General features: G+C 38.9%; 1 protein-coding gene across 1 annotated transcript in view; it reads left to right on the top strand.

The window, feature by feature from the left end:
• Positions 1-22772, top strand: part of LOC150079695 (relaxin receptor 2-like) — a 105535-nt gene that overhangs the window by 41016 nt on the left and 41747 nt on the right. The window contains exons 10-13 of the mRNA XM_090383168.1: positions 7371-7442; positions 9544-9615; positions 12947-13018; positions 15546-15617. Coding sequence (XP_090239294.1) covers positions 7371-7442; positions 9544-9615; positions 12947-13018; positions 15546-15617 — 288 coding nt within the window. The remainder of the gene's footprint in view (positions 1-7370; positions 7443-9543; positions 9616-12946; positions 13019-15545; positions 15618-22772) is intronic.

Genomic DNA, 22772 nt, shown 5'->3' with positions numbered 1-22772 from the left:
CACCACTTCGGCCTTGTTCTTTAGGCGATCTCCACGTACACGTACTCAACGATCCAATACATCCCAAAGATGCTCGATAGGGTTCAGATCACGACTCTGGGCTGGCCAATCTAACTTTTCCACACCCATGTACTCAAACAACTCTGTTACTACCCGAGGAATATGGCATGGAGCGTTGTATTACTGATACGGGTATGGGCCTTCCCCGAAGTATTGCCATAATGTTGGAAGTGCATAATTGTCCAGGTTGTCCTGGTATTGCACAGCATTCATGGTTTTGTCGATAACGACTAATGGGCCCAAGTCCAAACCATGAAAGGCGTTCCATACCATGACACTGCATCAAACCATTATTGGAAGGAAACAATCAGGAAAGAACTGTTCCCATGGTATTTGCCACACCCAGAAACGGCCATCCGACTGGTAAAGCGAGAACCTCGACCCGTCGTCTGTCCATAGGACTGTTTTCCACTGCTCTACAGTCCAGGATTCGTGCTCCTTACACCATCTCAATCGGCGCCTAGCATTTGTTGAGGTGATCAATTCTATTCAACTGTTGAGGTAATTCAGTTGAACGTGTCATCTTGCATGCCCACTTTTGCAATTGTCTGGAAGTAAGTGTGCATATTTATAGCAGGTTCTGTGACGTGTTGCATGCATAGGTCCTGTTTCCTCATCCATAGAAGGGTGTCCGGATATTAATGGTAGGGCAGTGTATATAGCGAATGGTAATCGGTTCTTTACTAAGTTGGGTAAAAACATGAACTTTAATCAATAAGTTCTGTTCGAGGTAACTATGTCATAAGAAGTTACAATCGAGTTATAAAGCGGATATCTTGATAGTAGGGAAGCTGGTTAGCTGGTGCTGCCTGTTAAAGATTTCTTTTACAAATTCTTGGAAGATTTCAAAAGTTTCCTTATTTGTAATTAAATCATGTTCATTTCAAGGAGCAAAATGATTACAATGCGCAAGATGTTAACTTAATAGACAACTCCTTACAGTTTTCCTCCGAACACTCTGCGCTTTCAATGGAAGTTACTCTTCGAAGACAGATTGCCGATCAGAACTGCGATACACATCAGAGTAATGAATCAAATTTGATATTTTCCCCAAAATATATCAAATGCGAGGTCATATTGCAATGCTTAGCGCAATATAACTTTCAAAGTCTACATAAGATGTCCACTGAAGAAGACATAGATGAGATTTCGAGGTTACTCTTGCAGATCGCCCGTCTAGGAGCAGCAAGTATTAAAGATCTCCGACAGAGCGAACTCTTGGTTCACTCCACAAGTAAAAGTTATGTTTAAAAAGAAGCAAAAGCTCTACCGAAAGTGGAAAAGAACTGGGCACCCGACTGATCGGACTATGTACAAACGCGAAAGGGCACAGTTCATTCGACTGAAAAGACAAGCATACTTTGAGGTTATGAAGGAAAAATTAAAAAAGGGAAAGAGAATAGTTAGCGAGAAAAACAACAAAAAAGAAATGACGGACCAGCTGTTTAGAGAGTGGACAGAAGTCACATTCGGAAAACCTTTGAATGAAAAGCAGAAAAATTGTGAGGAAAACATCCGCGAGATGCAGAAAATGATTGAAAAACTGACAGATCCCACTGGAACTAACCAAACTAGAGCTAGAAACATATTACGTGAAATTAATATCAGCAGGGAAAACTTAAAGGAAGCTATTAACTCGCTCCCCAGTAAAGCAACGATCGGGCCGGACCAGTTCCCGCTATTCATGATAAAAATATGTAGCGCTTACATAATCGAACCGCTCCACCACCTCTTCCAGCGAATACTAAGTGAGGGGGTTATCCCGGAAAAATGGAAGAGATATTACGTAAAACCAGTTCCAAAAATAAGCAATCCTAAAACCAGTAAAGATTTCAGGCCCATCGCAATCGGATGCTCTCTGCAAAAATATTTGAAAAAGCAATCCTGAGCACCATCAATCAGCACTGCTTTGGGGACAGGCCAGAATACTTACATTCTGTGCTTCCTCGAAGGTCGACTATTACTAATTTAATGGAGACTCTACTCCGAATACAGCTAGCTTTAAACAATAAACAACAGTTGGACATCGTTTTTCTGGATGTTGCAGCAGCCTTCGACAACGTCTCAATCCCAGCTATAACAGTAATCCTCAAGGAGTATTTCCTCATTTCAGGAAGCACTTTAAGCATTCTCACTAACACCCTTCAAGAAAGACAAATTATCGCAATAAACGGGAAACAAACAGCATCTTACTGTATCTCCAGGGGAGTACCTCAAGGGGGCGTATTGCCCGCCACCTTCTTTGCAATAGCACTAGCCCCATTTTTAGCTCAAAACTGTGAACAATTTATTACATATGCTGACGATTTGAAATTTTTTGTAACATCTAAAGAACAAGAAACTGCACCCCATCTATCAGAGGAAGCAAACAAGGCAATCAAGAAGCTAGAAGAATATCTGCACTACATTGGCCTGAAACTTAATGAAAAGAAAACTGCCCAAATGACCTTCACCAACAAAAAGAAGAAAAATGAAATTACGATTTTTGTGAACAATACCAGAATCCAAAATTCCCCCGCACATGTTGACCTTGGCCTTAAGTGGGATGAAGGATTAAACTTCATACCTCACTTCGAACACATTAGGAAAAAGACATACGCAGCACTGTGGAGCACTAGACAAGAACTCACCGGTCTCCGAAGCCCTCATCTTATAATTCAATACATCCTTAAATGCGTTACACCGATTCCGTTGTACGCATCGACTATCTGGTCATCAGCCCCTGAGAGCAACATCAAGGCCTTCTTAGGAGTAGAATACTGGCTCCTGAGATGGCTAAACAAGATTGCCGGGAAACCGTTTACCATCTCAAGAGCGGTCTTGTCTGCCAATCTGGACATCACACCCTGGAAGTATATCATCACAACCAGAAACATCTTAACTCTGGCAAAGCTACTAACGGAGAGAATAGATTCGCCGAAAGTGGGAAACGTGATCACTCGCCCCCGGATGATACGACCGAGAATAAAAAGGGAAGAACCAAGTCTCAAGTGCCAACTGACTCAATTGGACTCTCTGGGGAGATTTTTCCCAGCAAATACTGTGAATTATTTTAATAATTTAAATATAGATCCAGAGAAACTATGTACAGACAAAATGTATAGGACAGAAATCTTTGGTAATGTGTATCGGCAAGTATAAATATAATAAGAAGACTAATTTAATAATTTATATAATAATATTTAGCATTTAACAACCATTTGCAATTAATTAAATCAACTTAACAATTAATTCATTAACCACATATTCTGTGTTTTTGCATCTCCAAATTTTGTAAATAAGTTCATGTAAACATGCTTGTAAATACTATAATGTAACCACACCCTCTAGCCACGTGCTGTCTATGGGTATCTCGAAAGAGAAATAAACAGATAATAATAATAATAATAATGAGACATACGGTGGACAAAACAAGGTTATCTAATAACGGTCCTGGCCAGGAATCTGGCCTGTGTGGTTTCGTTAAGGATGGTGTTTATCAGAAACCATTACCGCCAATTTACACGAAATTGCAGAACAGAATAACAGTTGCTACTGATCACGTAACACCTGGCATGGATGACGTGTATGGTAGGACTTTCGGTGGAACGTATGTCGCTGAATGTAGTCGTCACATAAAAATATTATAGTCACCAATAAAAACTTCCAAGACTACGGCTTTGATTCAGCGCTCATGTTTTACTAAGTTCAAAAAAACACGAAGTTATAGGCTTACAAAGTTGTGCAGCTACTTTTCAATCATCCTTCGTATTTTCTTAGAATATTTCAGAGCATACCTGCACGCGTTCATCCGATCTGTTCGGAAAAGGGCAGGCGAGCACGTTTCTGCAGATGTAAACGCCACGTGTCTTCCGTGAATATGTCCGATTTCGAATCCCTGCTGCTTCTCAGAAAATCAATACACTTATAGTTTGTTAGTTTATTGTAGAGTTTTAGGAGCATCAGTGACTAATGCCATATATGCTGTCTGTAAATTGCAGTTGTGCTGTGGTCGGTTTTCTGTTAGCTGGACGAAAAACCGGAGTTTCCGAGGGGGGGGAAAACCATGCTTCCCTCGCCTGAGACCAACTAACTCAACCACGTTGTGAAAAAGGGCCATAACATTCTTCACGACATCTACGAGATCCGAACTCAGGTCTTTTCCAACCGATGTGGTTAGGATGGCGATTCTACCAACTGTGATACCCACGAGGGCCGCAAAATTATATAAATACCAAATAAGATATTGGTAAATAACCTGAAGCAAAGAAGGCAATAACAGGCACCCATTAAGCTGTCATGGCATAATAGTTCATTGCAGTAATGGAGAAAGGATATTACATTTTTATGATTACTAATATCTACGAAAAGTGATCCCTTCCCAAATATATGTTTTCATATAGTCTCGCCCTCACCATAGTACATTAGTTATAATCACCGTCCTCCTACACCGTGTGGAAAGGACCCAGGACCCCCCCCCCCTCCGAGGACGCAAAGAATTTAAGGCGCTTTTCACAACGTGCCTGAGGTAGTCAGTCCCAAGCGAGGGTTGCGTGGTTTTTCTCCCATAAACTCGGGTTTTTTGTCCAACAAACCAACCGAAGATTATAACAACTACAATATGCTGATGCCTCATAGCTTTGTTGCTTTTGCGTTTAACACAACTAACATACCTTCATATATAACCTATACAATGTATTTGTAAGAGGACAGCAAACAAACTTTACCATCCTCTTTTAAGGCTAAAATAAACACGCCTCATTCTGCAGAGCAGAATGAGACTGGTTGAACAACAAGAGGTGGAACCCGATTCAGTAATCGACTGCGATATCCCATCGGACAATATACGACGAGTTACGCATTCTAAAATCCGTCTTTGGGTGCTAATATTGCGCTGTGTTGTTATTCGACTGATTGTAGCGATTCTGTTACCCTGCAGAAGTTATTATTATCATCACTTTATCCACAAAAATGTGGACCATCCCGGACGACTATGTTCCAGGAGAGTGTGCTCTTTACAAACTGAGGTACAAGGTACCACATGTACAATGGATTACAAGTAGATTGCATGAGGATTCGACCCCGGATATTTACGCAGAATTTTACTTATATATAAAAGGTTGAAATAATATACAAAGTTTGGAAATTACAGTCTGAAGTTAAACAAAATTATTTTTAGTAAGGCATTATTGGTCAGGTTCAAGTGTCCACAGACTCATCAGATGATAACATTCTATAGGGTTTGTTGAAGATCAAGGCTATTAGCAGGAAACGTGTCCCTCAGGGAATTACGATTTGTCAGATTTAGCCACAGAGGGAGGTAAGATTCAGGGTGATCTCTTCTCGCCTTCTTTGATCGTGTTTGGTGGCCTCTTGCATCAACCAGGTGTTTCCGACAACAGGAGATAGCCATTGGCTAGATGCAATTTTGTTATTGGACCAATCTCGATATCCCGAGACACAGTCGTACGCGAAAATCCCCAGCGAAGTTGCAGTTTCCGAAATATTCATAGCAGTTCGTCAGGCACCGACTACTATGTCATATGCAAGGTCATTTAAATTTTCACTTATACACAGCACTCCTAAGTATTTTCCCACCCGTTTTATATCACGTTACATATACGTTGCTGTTAGTAAAGAAGTGCTCATTCCATCAAAAGGATAAGTGAACCTAATAAAGTGGCGACTCAGTGTATATTGCTCTACACTTTATTGTTCTACAATTTTCACAGTCGCTAAAGATGCACATTTCTTATTCAAAATTTCACTTTCGTGCTTTCAGAAATGAAACAAGTTTCTTCATGCCAATTGGCACAGTTGGTATAATCACCATCTTTCCCACACTGACTGGAAGAGACCCGAGTTCAAATCCCGTCAATGACGCGAGGAATTTTTATGGGCCTTTTACACAACGTGGCAAAGTTAGTGGTCTCAGACAAGGGTTGCACAGCATTTTGATCCAGGAAACACGGATTTTTCGCCCAGCAAACCGACCACACAACACACGCAATTTAAAGACATTATATACAGCACAAAATGGCCTAAGTTGCTGATGCGCCTAAAACCCTACAACAAACTTCCGCAACGCTAAGAAAAGAATGTATGAAGTTGAAGCCTGATGATTTACCAGGTTAATTTCCAGGAAAAAAGATCTATAATAAAATTTGTATATAGGAGAGCCCTACAAACATCGTCTGCTCGAAATGCAGTGCAACGTTATCGCAGCACACACAGGAGGTCAGTGAGACGATTGGGAGACATGTCAGCACCAGGACAGCACTCAGGATGCTGCATGATTATGGGTTACCACAGTCGTACTGGCGTCGATAAGCTACTAATTAATGGAAAGTTGTGCTTTGGAATGACGAGTCACGGTACATGGCCTACCATGTCTGATGGTGGTGCGTGAGTGTGGCAGATGCCGGGAGAAAGCCACCTGCCGGACTGTATCGTTCCGAAACTGAACTTTGGCGGAGGCAGCGTGATCATCTGGGGCTGTTTTTCATGGTTCGGCCTGGGACCATTGGTTCTTTTGAACAAAACTATGAATGCTGAGGTGTGTTTCAGAAGGACAACGCTCGATGGAATATTGCTCGTGTTGTGACGGACTAGTTTGAGAGCATGAGCTTCAAAAAGTTGGATTAGTTAGCCCATAGCCCTGACCTCAACCCTGTAAAGAATATGTAGGATGAATTGGATCGTCGGATGCGTGTTAAGAGAAACTTCCCAAAAAACAGAGCTGAACAGGTTGCCAGTTTGAAGGCCGAATGGCAAAAAATATCGGAGGACGCTTACAAAAAAAAAAACTGGTGGAGAGTGTTCCACAGAGATTAGAGGCTGTTATAAAGGCTAACGGTTTCAGCACACGTTTTTAGTTTTCCTGTAAATAAAGATTATATGTTAAAGGTTATTCAGGTTCCCGAATACTAATTGTAGGACAGGTAGATGTGGGATAGGTAAGCAAATTATTTAAACTTTTTTTTTGCACATAATAATAGGTTTCCAAAAATCATTTTATATTCCATTCAACTCACTCAGTACATTTAATTTCATATTACTTTATTTCATATCACTTTTTATTCTCACATAGACATGCTTTTTTTCAAAGGCTGTGACAAACATACTTTTAATATTTTCTCATTTGTGGCTCAGATATTTAATCATTTTAAAGTTGATGCTGACCCCTTTTTTGAGATAAACAATATATTTTCTTTAAAATGTGCATATTTGTTGGAAACATTAATTAATTATTATTAAAAATATGTTTAGTATATTTATTAGTTATTAAAGTTATATTTTATTTCTAACAATGCTATTTCCTTATTTCTTAGGGGACTGAAGGACAATAAAATAGAAGTAATTGAAAGAGATACGTTTTCCAACTTAAGGGCTCTAGAAGTTCTGTAAGTCTCTCTCTCTCTCTCTTTCTCTCTCAATTCACACTTGTATATACTTAAACACGCGCACACACACAAATTTAATAAAGCTAACTCACCCAAAGAATTTTGCGTAATGTCGAAATAATTTATTGGGGTATATTCGAGAACTGAAAACGAATTTACTGATGCCTGCTTCAAGATCAGAAATAAGCATTTTTTGATGTGGTTGATAATTTCTACCAGTATTTCCCATAACACTGTATACAGATAAACCTTGGTTTCTTGATTTATATGTAATTTCATTGAAGTCGTGGAAAGTATGCTGAAGTTTTTCGCTTAGACCAAACCGACCACAGAATACACTTAACAATAGACCTAATTGTGTAGTGGTTTCCCCAACTTCTTCTTAGGATTTATTCCGTTATTACAACGGTTCTCCTCAACCTAACAACCAAAAAGTCATTCCTTTATTCTTTTTTTCCATTTTCTTCTATCTTCCCAATCACCGTCCACCAGTCCTCTTCTATTCATGGCTGTTCTCACACCCTCTCTATATCCACGTCCTTCTTGGTCTTCCTCTCTTTTTTCTTCTCCGTGGCTCCTCTGGGCAATCTGTCGTCCTCCATTCTCTTCACATTGCAAAACCACTCCAATCTTTTCTCCTCTATTTTATTAATGATGGTTTTTTCGGCATTCATTGTATTCCTTATCATCTCATTTCTAACTTTTTCATTCCTAGACTTTCTTGCTAATCTTCGCCAAAAATCCATCTCAACGGCCAGTAGTTTATTATTTTTTTGTCTTTCAATTAAGGTCCAAGTCTCACATCCATATAATAAAACACTTTGTAATATTGCATTATATATTTGATGTTTAGTTTTGTTGATAATCTGTTTCACAGATTATCAACAAAACCCAACAGATTCTAGCGAAATTTCTAAGTGCGAAATCCTGGCTTACCAAACAAGCAGCTCCAACCTGACTCCATCAGCAGTTGCAGACTTGTTTACACTGCACGATACAAAATTTTATTACAAAGATCAAGAGCTGGCTTCCACTGTGCTCTCACAACTGCCTTCGTAATCAGCGATCACATAGATTACTAATTTGGGATGAAGGAGTTCTTTACAAAATGGTCGCCCGTTGGAACTTTACCCAAGTTCTTCCACGTTCATCAAGATTCATCACAACGCAGAATCCTTTATCAGTCCTCCAAAGGCTACTTGTCTAGAGAATGGTACTATTGCATCCGTAACTTTGTGCTTATAGCACCCACAGAGTAGTTCTCGTGATGAAACGTCTGTGAGCAACAGCTCATCCGTGTGTATGTACATCAATAACTGCACCACTGAGTTTCGGGGACCCTTTAAAAGATCCTCTGGAAATTTTGGATGCAGTTTTCCGGATAACACAACCAACCAGTTGCAATTTATTGTCAAAATATGCCATCTTCCTGGTCGATATTCAACTTGTGCTGTGTTGTAGACGGGCTTCAAAATGCTGAAAAGCTTCAAAATTAGTCATACGCTAAAATATTTGCATAGCGAAATTTTTAAACCAACTTACCTTGCCCAGCAGATCGAACTTTTGGCAGAATGATGTATTTTCGATGAAACCGTGACCATTACTGTAGTGATCTAGCAATGAGAAACACCATGGAGATAAAATAAAATACCATAGAGGACAAAATTTTCGATTCAAAGGCTTAACCGTTGAAAGGAAAACCCACGAAAAGTTTAGGTGAATTAACTCCTTTAAGACTAGGATGTATAAAGAAAGAAAAACTTCCTTCTTTATGTAAGCAGTATATTGAGATATGTTATGACTTTGGGCACATGCGCAGCATCGGAGAAAATGGCACGAATGTATCTTATGTACACTAATACGCCAGTTAATAAATATTCCACTCTTTTCGATATGACCACGAAGTAATACAAAAAAGTGAACAGAAAATGTAGACAATTGTAACTCACAGCAGAATTATGTGTAAACAATTAGGAAATAGCTGTATTACTTTTTTTATACATATATCTACCTAAATCTGAATACTTTTCGAACTGTATAGGTTACTAATAAACAAAGATTTTGGAAATACACCGGAATTCAATCTATAATTTTCTTTTAGGATTCTAAAGAAAAACAGGATTTATGACATTGATCAACGAGCTTTCTCGAAACTCTATAGATTAGTGGAACTGTAAGTATCCTCGATTTACACTAAGTAGTAAATATTATTCAAATAACTAAATGAGTTCACTGACAGTACTTTCGAAATACTATTGAAATATTTTACACCAATTGCAATACATTTCTTTCTGCATCCTAAATGCAGTTATAACAAGTCAGGTTAGGACATTAAGTCACTTTTCAAGAGCATTCGTTTATCAAATACCGTAACTCAGGAGTTCAAAACTTCTGTACCGTACTCAAGATGTATTTGCCTCACTACGTGATGTACTCCTTTTGCAGAAGGGTAACTATCAGACAATATTTCTGTAGCAGATCGTTTTTAGGTAGGAGGAGGTGGTGGTGGTGGTAGTAGGGCAGGTTAACCGGGGATATGAACTATTGACCGTTCCAAAATTAATGGCAATGGTCTGCAAATGGAGGAATAGAGGATTATAGACTGAAGTGTACTCGAAACTAATGTTTCGTGTGTTATTATTTTGTCTTTCCAGAGACAAAATAACACACTAAACATACATTCGTTTCGATTTCTTAAACGAATAACAAAAGAAAAAAGGAATAAAGAAAAAATGATAGTGACCACTATTTTTTTTTCTTTTTGTATTCGCTTCCTACTTGCTTGTCTTTATGCTGGATAATCAACAAATTAAAGGGAGTCTCTCCGCCATCACCTGCAAAGCTTCATTAGAAACTGTACGACAATCACGAGTTGAACTCAGAAGAACGAATCGATGTTTGCAACAAATATTTTTGAATAACTGAATTTGAGGTTCTATGCATCCAAGCTCCAGAAGCATAGGTCAGTATGGGGTTAAACAATTGAGAGGTAAAAAAAAGGTAAACTGCAGCACCGTATTTAGCAGTCAGGGGCTTGAACCCCGGTCTACTCAAAGAGGGTATACTACTGCGCTCCCGCCCCTGACCATTCGGCTACGAGAGAGTATCCTTTAATTCCCCAATCGACTAATCACGCTTCTGAGTTTGGCATACAGTAAGCGAATCTTTATTCATATGCTCTATAAAGAAAAGTCGCTCCTCTAAGTACAACCCCAAATATCTTTTTGTTCTGACATACCTAAGGGAGACCCCCCCCCCGTGCTATCATAACTGGATGTCTATTCATGCTTAAAAGTCCTTTAAAGCAACATATGCACCGTTTTCTGTGAAGAGATCTTTAATTTATAGTTTGCTCCAAACAATAAGTATTTCAAGAGCATTCGCTGCTCTAGCTTTAATTAATGATCTTGAGTTTCCAAAGATTTGTGGCTTGTACTGATTATGGAAAGTCATTCGATTATTGAATGGTATAAAAAATTACACTGCCCGACAAAATTAACAGAACAAAATGTTTTCCATGAATATTTTGTAGTGAATGGTGCCTTAGTCGACACTATTCACAATAAAATAGGAGTCTCGTTTTAGCCTACAAACAGATTCTAGACGTTATTTCATCTGGAGATAATGAGGAATGCGGTACCACCACCCCAACATCAGAGAAAGGGACACGTACAGTGAGACGGTGTTCTCGTGGGGAGAGGAATAATGATCAACGGCCGCATCTCTCATGTTTTTGAGAGAAGTACCGTAACTGCGCAGAGATAACGAGAACAGATCCTCGAACCTATGTGTGACTTTTTAGAGGTGCGGTTGTCCCAGACTTTCTTTTCATGCGTGACAACGCCATTGCACATTGAGCTCAAGTGGTGGAGGAACACCTTGAAACTGAAGTTGTCCAACGACTGAAGTGGCCAGCACGATCACCAAACTTAAATCCTATCGAACATGTGTGTGTGACGCCTTTGGGCGTCACATTGTACGCCGAAAGCCAACTGCTAGGTCACTTGGTGACCTAAGATCTGCGCTAGTGGATGTTATTGTTATTGTTGTTTGTTATTTGGTTTTTAGGAGCATTAGCAACTAAGGCCATATTGCTCCGGGAATATGCGGTGGTCATTCCCTTGACCTTTCCGCATCCTCCGTATTTGGTGGTGACGGGCTCGAACCCCGGTCTAATCAAGAAGCGTGTGCTACGCACTGCTGCTCCTTCCCACCTGGCTACGGAGGCGCCCGCGCTAGTGGAAGAATGGGAGTTGTTGCCAAAGCATCTTATAGATACCCTTATATCAAACATGGTTCACTGCATTAGGCCTGTTCAGCCGTTGGAGGAGATCATACGCCGTACTGATGTCATATGCCCATATTTTTGAGTATCTTGTATCGACTTCTGCAATGTGCCTTTTTTGGCAATTCTTATAAAACCCCTACGAAATGCCCCTTTATACCTGTCCGAAGTTCTCTCTGTCTCCTCGTTTCATCGTTATGCTATAGTAGACTGCCATACAAAATTTTGACCGCTTCATCGCAAGCTGCACGAGTTACACCACGTTTTCTATGTATTCTGTTAATTTTGTCAGGCAGTGTAGCTCATTCGAATGATCAGTAGTTAGTATAAACATTTTAGACTTCAAATTTATAAAGGATAAAAGTTGTAAACAATTTCAAGGTATTAGAAAAAATTTGTGAATTTTAATTTCCTATTTATACGTCGGATAATTTATCCATGGTAACTTATCTTTCTAATAGCAGGCTGAAAGACTTCAAAGACTGGGAATTTGCTTACCAAGTCTCTAACAGTGCCATAAACAGGCACGCGGTTTCAGCGTGGTGGCATGACATTGTTTTTATATTCTATTATCAACCGAATTAATGTTTTCAAGTAAAACATTAATGCGCTCATTAATTATTAAAATTAGACTGTTTATAGTTCCCAAACTTTCTAAATTAGTTCTCTAAAATATGCTGAATAAATTCAATTATTTTCCGTTCCAATTATTCTCTTTGTTGTCTTTCAATAAACTTCCCAAGAAACTTCAAGCACGTTTCCAATGTGATCGATTACTCCCATCTGACTCTGGAAATACTTCTTACCGCTTCAATGGTTCGTCAATATCAGTAGAACAGATAAAAGTCAAAACTTTCGCTCCATCTTCCAGTATTACAGATGATTAGTGTCTAAATCTTCATTCGGAATCGTATCTATTAACTAGCCTAATGCCTTAATCAACTAGACTTTCGTTAACGCTGATTACAGCAGAGAAATTTGCAACAGTCTTCACCATCTCATCAGTCTGAGCTACACAAGGGCTAAGGAAGGAACGCTAATTGCTGGCACTTCTGGTAATACGATGTTGCGAAATAGCTCTTGTTCTAATTTCTTTAGAGAGATTTCAGAAAATTATTCGTAGGTTTTTGCAGGACTGCGAAACCTTCATCGCCTTTATACATCAATGTATTACTTCAATTACCAAACGTAAAATTTAATTCTTTCTTTCTTTTGTCAGGGATATTTCTCAGAATAAGCTCACCTTCTTGCGACCTCGTCTTTTCGACCATTTAAGGAATCTATCGAAGCTGTAAGTAATTTTTCATTCTATTATCCTAAAGTAGTTGATCCTAATTTTTTAATGTATTTGATTACTATTATTTGCTGAGGAATGTGATTTTTTAAAAATAATACTTTACAAATTACGCTGTTGTTTTATATAAAATCAATTTTTAGTTCAAACTATTACCAGAAGGGGGCGCTAACGTACAAAGTGACGTCAGTTAACATATGGCTTAAAACAAATTAACAGCAGCAACTGCTCTATATATTTTCATCACCACATTCCAGTAATGAGTATGGGCATGATATTACTTCGTCAGTCCAAAACATGTTTGCCAAAAAGACATGGTTCTGTTTCCACTTAATTCAATACCCATTGGGCACAGGCCACTTAGGCTTATTTGATGATAATAGCTTGATGCACCCTTGGGATTTTATAGGGATATTGGTGTATCTAAACACGAAGACCCTTCCTGACTGTGCTCCAAAGAACATCTACAGTTAGAGAAACCATACGTGCGCCAAAATGGCTGCGAGCTCCGCAGACAGTCAGAAAGACAATAACACCACGGTTATTTTCATCAAAAGGCAAACTATTAAGGCTTTGTCTTGCCGCAGAATCTATTGGCTTTATCTATTTTTATACATACGCTGTAACGTCTTAATACGTACCGTATTTATCGGCTTATAAGACGCACTTTTTTTCCCTTATAAATATCTTAAATCGCCCTGCGTCTTAGAAGCCGAAAGTGGCAAAACAGCACAAGCGCAAAACCGAGAGTTAACGGACAGTTAACTACTATATGTTAGTACACTTTTCAGTAATTACCAGGCTGTTGTTGGAGTAACAATTGAATTCCTGTTATACATTTAAGCCCTAATCAATGGCAGGCGTATCAAGAAGGCAAAATTATACTATTGGATTTAAGCTAAAAGTAGTACAATATGCCAAAGAACACGGGAGCAGAGCAGCAGAACGAAATTTCGGACCACCGACTACTGAGATGATTCATCAATGGAGGAAGCAGGAAGTTTTATTACAAGAAGCTGATAAAACAAAGCACAACCTTCGTAAAATTCCACCTAAATGGCCAGATTTGGAAGAAATCTTGTGTAGTTGGATAATGGAACTTAGAGACGTGGTTATTGCAGTGGGTACAAAAATTAAACGACTTTAAAGGAACTGAATCTTAGTGTTATCACTTCATGAAAAGAAATGGTTAAGTTTACGCACAAGAACTAGAATAGCCCAGAGAATGCCTGCTGAGTACGAACAGAAAATATTAGATTTCCATAAATTTGTCCTTAATGCTAGAAAACGGAGCAACCTACGATCTTAGCCAAATCGGGAATATGGATGAAATTCCGTTGACTTTTGAGGTGCCATACAATAAAACCGTAAATCTGAGAAGGCAAAAATCTATAACTATTAAAACCACTGGACATTAAAAGACACACTACACCGCAGTTTTAACTTGTGCTGATGGGACCAAACTTTGGCGAATGTTAATTCGCCAAAGTTTGGTCCCAAATTTTGGCGAATTTGGTCCCAAATTCGCCAAAGTTAATTGTAAAAGAAAACCTTTACCGAAAGATAAACTGCCAAATGAAATTCACGTACTTGTACAACCGAAGGAATGGATGTATGAAGAATGTATCAAGGATTGGTTTGTAAAAGTTTGGTCCAATCGTCCTGGTGGACTACTGCGTAAAAATGCACTAGTAGTATGGGATCAATTTAGAGCACATAGGACTGAAAATATCAAACGACTGGCTGAAATGATGAACACAGAATTGGCGGTAATTCCGGGTGGCTTAACTTCCCAGTTACAGCCGTTAGATGTCAGCATCAATAAGCCATTCTTGAATGGCTTATTGATCAATTGCTTATGACTTATTGAGCAAAAGGAGCAATGGAATAAATGGATGATAGAGGGGAACCATGATACGACGTCTACGGGAAGGATGAAACGTCCATCAATAGCATAAGTGTGTGAATGGGTGCTGAAGTCACGGCATGATGTTAAAACTGAAATTGTAGTAAAATCCTTTAAAAAATGTGGTATAAGTAATGCAATGGATGGCATGAAGATCATGTATTATATGAGAGTTTCAGTGATACTGGTGAAGCGGATGATGATTATGATGACGTTCAGGATAATGATGATCAAGTCAGTAATGAATCTGAAGTTGAATAAAACTAAAATAATAAGAGTAATAATCCTATACCTTTCTTTATTGACTTTTGGGTTTTATTTTTATTGAATTTTAAATTTTCATTGTATTAACAATAAATTTTTTCAATTTTTTTTTTTTTCTTAAATTACCATTCCAAAATTAGGGCGTTTTTTCCCCTATGATCTTTGTTGTACAGTTATTTTTTTTTTTTTAAAGATAGCTAAGGACTTTATAACTTTGCACCTTCTTTCGTCAATTATTTTCATATGATTATACTGTATATGGATTAAATAGTGTTAAATATTTGTAGAATAAAATAGATTGCTCTTTGGCTAAATGTTGGTTATCAGTATAACTTAATTTTTTTCCTTCCTCAGAAATCTAGAAGATAATCCTTTAACATCACTACCCTTGGATATCTTCAATAATCTTAACAGCCTGAAATCACTGTGAGTACAAATCATACCTTACTATACAGAATGCTGTAAATTATAAATTTATTGTTGCATTTCGTTGTAACAACTTGTAAATATCTGTATTCCTTATATTTAAGGAATACAGAGATTTACAAGTAAAGCTTATTTCCAAATGGGATACAAGGATTGCTCAAATGAAACACGACAATTTTGAATAAATAGTTCAGAGAAGCATCCGGTTAAAAAGCAACCAACTGAAATCTCTGAGTTCAGTTATTTGTCCCAACACGATGGCACATTCATTTGTACAGAAAGTTGGGACAAGTAGTCTGGACACACATTCGCTATTTCTCCAAACACGCTGGACACACATCTGTCTCACATTTGGTGAAATTAACGTTGATGGTCTCTTTTACCTCATCATCTAGATTCTAGAGAAAGCGACGACCTTCGAGTGTCCTCTTCGGGGAGAAGTGATAGTCGCATTACGAGGGAGAGCATCATACTACGACAAATGTTTGTCCCTGTACTTAAAATTTGCTTTACCATACTTAAACACATTTCATGTTTCCATTTGTTAACAGCATGCAAATCACACACGCACTATTTATTCCAAAAATGAATATTTCATTTGAACAAATTTTTATGTAATATTTATAATGAGGTTAAAAAGAAATTAAATATTTTTACTCATAAATACATACAATATATTACTATACACCAAGTGACCACTTTATTAGGTATACCTATCGTTTTCATTAAAAAATGGAAGTTTCCTTCAATAACAGCATCACCTGTTTATACCATGCGATATAAAGCAAGTGAGCAGAAACGTAGGGATGTTTGTATGCTTGCAATTTAGTGCGAAATCGGGAAAGATGAAAGTGACTGAAAGGCTAATGACTCTGAATTCATGGTAGTCTGCGCCAGAAATCCTGCCGAGTACAACAGTGATAACTAAAGACGCATTTCAGAAGCCACACCAACTCGTATCTTTCATGGATGGAGTATCTCAGTTGATAAACAAACCATGTTCCATTCCTCTCAGCAAAAAACAAAAAAAAAAAAAAAAAAAGTACGGTTACAGTGGCCTCAGGAACACTAATACCGAACAGTGTAAAATTTAAAAACGTTTCCTGGCTGAAGAATCTCTGTTTCTGTTGTGTAATGCTGACAGGAGGAGCAGAACATGGCAAAAGCAGCATGAATCCATGGACTCATCCTGCTAAGTGTCAACAATATAGGCAGATAGTGGCAATATAATGGCATAGACTGTTTTCTTGAGCCCCTTGGATACCAGCAGGGCACTATTTGGATGCCATGGGTAACTTGGAAACTGTTTCCTGGGCGGATGTAATTTCCAACCATCCTTTCCTTACTGCAGTGCATCTATCTGTGAACGGCTTCTTATAATAGGCTAATGCGCCATATCACAAGAACAGAATAGTACAGAACTAGTCTCAGAAACATAAGAGTGAATTCAGCCTACTGTGGAGGGCTACTCAGTCATCAGATCTCAATGAAATTGAAGTGGAAGGAGCTTTTCATAGCAGTAATCCGCAACCATCCCATAGGCAAAACTATAGGAGGCAATTCAGTCAAAATGGATCAACATCCCTGTGGTACGCTTTCGACACCTCCTTGGGTCCACGCTATTAGAAATCCAGGCTATCCTAAGCAGAAAAGGGAATCTACTCACTAATAGTCAGGCGTATCATATATTGCTGATCTAATAGCGTGTGGGTCCACGCTATTAGAAATCCAGGCTATCCTAAGCAGAAAAGGGAATCTACTCACTAATAGTCAGGCGTATCGTATATTGCTGATGCTATCGAGGCAGTGTTAGGTGGGTCGGAAAACTGCTAGCTTGGGGGGAGACAAAGACCAATAGATTGACAGTAGCCACTGGCAGAGGTGAAAGAGATTCTTGCACTGCTTCTATTAGAATGAGCAGAAGCCTGAAAAACAAGATGCATGGTATTTCAGAGACTGCTGGGAGCCATTGCGGTACAAGTAAACACATGGATTGTGTTAGGGTAGCTAAGAATAGAAACAGGTGCAGGTATACTTGCGTGTACACCAATGCTAGGAGTTTAGTAAATAAATTTGATGAATTTGAGGTATTGCTCAAAACATCAAAGGCAGATATTGTTGGGATATCAGAGACGTGGTGTCACACAGATATAAGGGATGCAGAACTGCAATTTGGGGAGTACAACGTGTACAGGGAAATAGAGTGGGCCAGTAAATCAGAGTGTCTTATAATGGGAGATTTTAATTTCCCAGATATTGACTAGAATTTGGGGGCTGGTTACTCACACACTAGCAGGGCTTTTGTGGATTTATTGGATGACTGTTTTCTACATCAGCATATTCGGGAGGCAACTAGAGGGAGTAATACTCTTGATTTGATTATCAGCAGTGATTCTTCATGCATTAAGAATCTGCAGATAAATGAACCACTAGGTGGCAGTGATCACAGTGTGCTGAAGTGGGATTTACTGAAAGAGGTAACTACCATTAGGGGTAAAGGGAAGGGTTATTGCTTCCGTAAAGGCGACTACGATGGACTGAGACAGTATTTAAATTCTATACAGTGGGACCAACTGATGATGTTACCAACAGCAAATTCAAAATGGGAAGCATTCAAAGAACTTATCTTGGAAGCTACTAGGCTTTACATACCAACTAAGAAATATTGTTCAAGGTTTAGGCCAAAATGGATGTCAGATGAACTAATGAGGCATATGGCAGAAAAGAAAAATGCATGGGATACTTACAAATTAACACATGACACAGAAGCCTATGATAGATACAAGTTGATATAACCAAGTTACAAAGGAGGTTAGGCAGGCGAAGGCAGATTACGAGAAATGCTTGGCAAGGGATGCAAAGAAAAACAGCAAAGAGTTCTTTACTTATGTAAACTCTAGAAGGAAGGGGATGAATCAGATTGGTCCACTTGATATTGATGGGTCAACTGTTGATGATCCTGCTCAGGTAGCTAACAAACTAAATGAATATTTTGCATCGACATTCACACATGAGGAGTTATTCAGCAAGGGGAATGCCAGTGGTGTATTCAACTCTAGCAGTAAGCTACAGAACCTTGAAATAACTGAGAGTAAAGTGGAGGAGAAACTGTTGAAGATAAACACAAGAAAGGCACCCGGGGTGGATGGGATCTATCCAGTTATATTAAAGGAGGCAGCAAAGGAAGTAAGCAAACCCTTAGCCATAATTATGAGAGCTTCCTTGGACTCAGGGGAGGTACCCATAGACTGGAAATGTGCAAATGTGACCCCAATTCACAAAGGAGGATCAAAGGCTGACACAAGTAATTATAGACCTGTGAGCTTAACTTCTGTTCCAGGAAAATTAATGGAGGCACTGGTTAAAGAAGCACTGCAGGATCATTTAGACAAGACTTCAGTTATAGCTCAGACACAGCATGGTTTTGTTCAGGGGAAGTCTTGCCTGACCAACTTGATTGGATACTATGATGCAGTCACGAAAGAACTGGATGCAGGGAATAACTTTGATATTATATACTTGGATCTTAGAAAGGCTTTTGATACTGTTGCACATGGAAGACTGCTACACAAATTGGAGCAGTGTGACACTGGAGGCAAATTGCTGCTATGGATAAAGGGGTGGTTGAGGGGGAGAAGACAGAGAGTGGTAATCAATGGACACTGCTCATCGTGGACTAATGTTATTAGTGGAGTCCCTCAGGGCTCAGTGTTGGGTCCATTATTGTTTTCTGTATTTATAAATGATATTGATGATGGTATATCAAGCTTAATGTCCAAGTTTGCAGATGATACAAAGGTTGGCAGGGTTGTCAAGGACACTACTGACACTATGCTGCTGCAACAGGATCTGGAAAGGTTGAGCAGATGGGCTGAGAGGTGGCAAATGAAGTTTAATATTGACAAATGTAAAGTACTACACATGGGAAACAGCAACCCCAGATCAACGTATCAACTCTGTGGTACTACACGGACAGTGGTAGAGAATGAAAGGGACTTGGGGGTGATTGTGCAGGCAGATATGAAGTTCTCTGAGCAGTGCAGACGGGCTGCAAGAGTAACTCATGGAGTATTGTCAATGATATACAGGAATTTTTCCAGCAGGGATAAGGAGGTGATTATTCCATTGTATAAGGCAATGGTCAGGCCACACCTAGAGTACTGTATACAGGTCTGGAGGCCTCATTTCAAGAAGGATGTAGAGCTGCTGGAACGAGTACAGAGAAGGGCAACAAGATTAGTGAATGGAACAAAGGGGTGCTCTTACGAAGAAAGGCTTAAGTTTTGCAAATTACAGTGTCTGGAGACTAGGCACCAGCGAGGTGATTTGATAGAGGTGTATAAAGCCTTGAATGGTTTAAGCATGCTCAATGCTGATGGGATTCTTCCTCTAGCTCAGAAAAATCACCTGAGAGGGCATAAATTCAAATTGAGGAAAGACAGATGTAGGATAGACGTGCGGAAGTTTGCCTTTAGCCAGCGGGTGGTTGGTTGGTGGAACAGACTGCCATCCCTTGTGGTGGAGGTTGATAGCCTAAATAAGTTTAAGGCTCAGCTGGACAGGTATTTTGAACGAACAGAGGGGTGAAGTGGAAGTGGTTTTTTTTTTTTTTTTTTTTTGGCTGATGCTGCATAAGCTTGCTTTCTTGCATCAAATGCCTCTACTAATGCTAATGCTAATGCTAATGTATCTAATAAAGCGGTCACTTAGTGTATTTACTATATTTAGCGAATTTAATATGCATATTAAATAATATAACCATGAAACTATATGTAAGTGCTGTGTATTTTTGTAACTGTCTGTGATGGAATCAGATTGTCGAACCAGATCATTTCTTAGGAACAGATAACGAACAGACCATATTTTACTAAACAGATAGGTTAAGCATTAGAAAATCAAGCAATTCCTGCACATGCAGATTCCAGTTTCTTGACCGGACCTTCTTTATAACCAAATTAGCATTAGATATGTGGCATACACCATAATTCAAGAATCGTATTGGCAAACCATTCATTCAGTTTTAAGATAATGTCCAATAATTGATTTCTAATTTTAATATTACAAATAATTTTGAAATATGATATAAAAAAATGCCCAAGAATGTAATATGTGGCAATTAAAAAAAAAAGAAAGAAAAGGTAAAGAAAACATGAACAAACATGTCTAAAACAAATGGGTGCAAGCTTACAACAAAAACCTAGCAGAGTCGAAACACGCTAGTATTGGTTAGAAAATCTTACGAAAAACAAATTGAATGGTGATATTTCGGAAAGTTGCTAAAGTAAGGTAAGGAGAGGAAAAAGTGGACCGCAAAGAATAAAAGTTTGGTCCAGTACGTGGTTACTTAAGTTTATGTTTGGGTCGAAGTCTAGTTGCTGGTGTTTTTCCTGTCCATGGATTCTGTTTATAGCACTGTTACTACTCAAATTGTCCATTCCTATGGTTAAGTTAACAGGTTCGTTCGTTGTTTCTTCTTGGGACTCAGTCCCTTTGTAGATTATCTTGATGGTGACTGTCCGTGCACCTTCATCATCATCATCATCATCATCATCAGCCATTTTCAATCCACAGCAGGATGAAGGCCTCTCCAGCAACTTTCCAGTTCCTTCTGCTTTGAGCACTGGCCATCCATTTACTACCCACAAACTCATGAATTTCATCTATCCATCTCCGCCTTTGTCTTCCAGGTTTTCTTCTAGCTCCTCTTGGATACCATTCTGTTATTTTCTTAGTCCATCTGTCATCATGTCTTCGAGCTATGTGTCCTGCCCAAGACCATTTTAGTTCTTTAGTTTTGATAAGAATGTCCTTTACTTGGGTTTGTTGCCTAATCCATGTGTTTCTCTTCTTATCTAACAGTCTGATTCCCAATATGATTCGTTCCATTCTTCGCTGTGTAGTTCTCAGCTTCTCTTCCATTCTTTTGGTGAGTGCCCAAGTTTCACTTCCATAAGTCATGGTGGGGAGTATACATTGGTTCATTATTTTACGTTTCAGACAAACTGGGATATTGCTCTTCAGTATGTGACTATATTTCCTGAATGCTATCCATCCAAAATTTATTCTTCTCTTGACTTCCAGCCATTTATCATTATTACAGCTAATAACTTGTCCCAGATAAGTATATGACTCCACCTTTTCAATTACTGATCCTTCAATCATTATTTCCCTTTCTGTGGCATACTTGTTCATCATTACTTTTGTTTTAGCCATATTCATCTTTAGTCCAAAATCCTTACCAACTGTGCATAACTGATTAAGATTTTCCTCTAATTCTTTGGGATCGTGGCTTATGACCACAATGTCATCTGCAAATCGTAAATGGTTTAGGTACTCTCCGTTCACATTGACTTCTTTCTGCGACCAGTCTAATCTTCTGAAAGCTTTCTCAAGGGCAGCAGTAAACAGCTTCGGAGATATTGTGTCTCCTTGTCGAACTCCTTTCTCAATTTTAAATTTCCTACTATCTTTGTCTAGTCTAATAAAGGAGGTAGCACTCTCATATATTTTCTTCAAAATCATAATATATGGGGTATCAATGCCTTGTCTTTCCAGTGCCCGAAACATTGCCTTATGCTGTATGGAGTCAAATGCCTTTTCATAATCCACAAATGCCAGGCATAATGGTGTTTTATATTCATTTGGTTTCTCCATTAGCTGTGATATTACGTGAAGGTGATCCATAGTTGAGAATCCTGTTCTAAAACCAGCTTGCTCTTTCGGTTGATTCTCATCAAGTATTCTTTCTAATTTGCTTTATTCACCTTATATGGCTGTTTGCAAAGTCATATATTATGGGCCTGGGAATCGCTATTGTGGCTGTGGGGCCAGAAGAGTATGCCTTCTGTCAAAAAGATCTTGTGCAAAGTTTGCCGGTGCTTGTAGCTGTGCTCCTCCTTCTAGTAAGCGTTCCTCTTGATTCTCTGGTACATAATGTAATTAGCATCGGAGGTCTTCATAAAGCTTGCAGTGGTGAATTAAATGCTCCCACGTTTCCACTAAGCCACAATGACAGAGGGGAGTGTTGCTCAGTCCAAAGGTCATCAGTTTGAATCTGATGGAGCCATGGCCAGTTAGGAGGTACATGGCCAGCAATCCTGGGGAGAGCCAGCTTGGGTATGTCGGGTATACGGCCGAGACAGTTGGGAGGAATTT

Source organism: Mastigoproctus giganteus, chromosome 10, assembly GCF_048544385.1.
Source record: "Mastigoproctus giganteus isolate SK-2022 chromosome 10, ASM4854438v1, whole genome shotgun sequence".
Classification (NCBI taxonomy): Eukaryota; Metazoa; Arthropoda; class Arachnida; order Uropygi; family Thelyphonidae; genus Mastigoproctus; species Mastigoproctus giganteus.
This window is presented reverse-complemented; position numbering and strand designations above follow the sequence as displayed.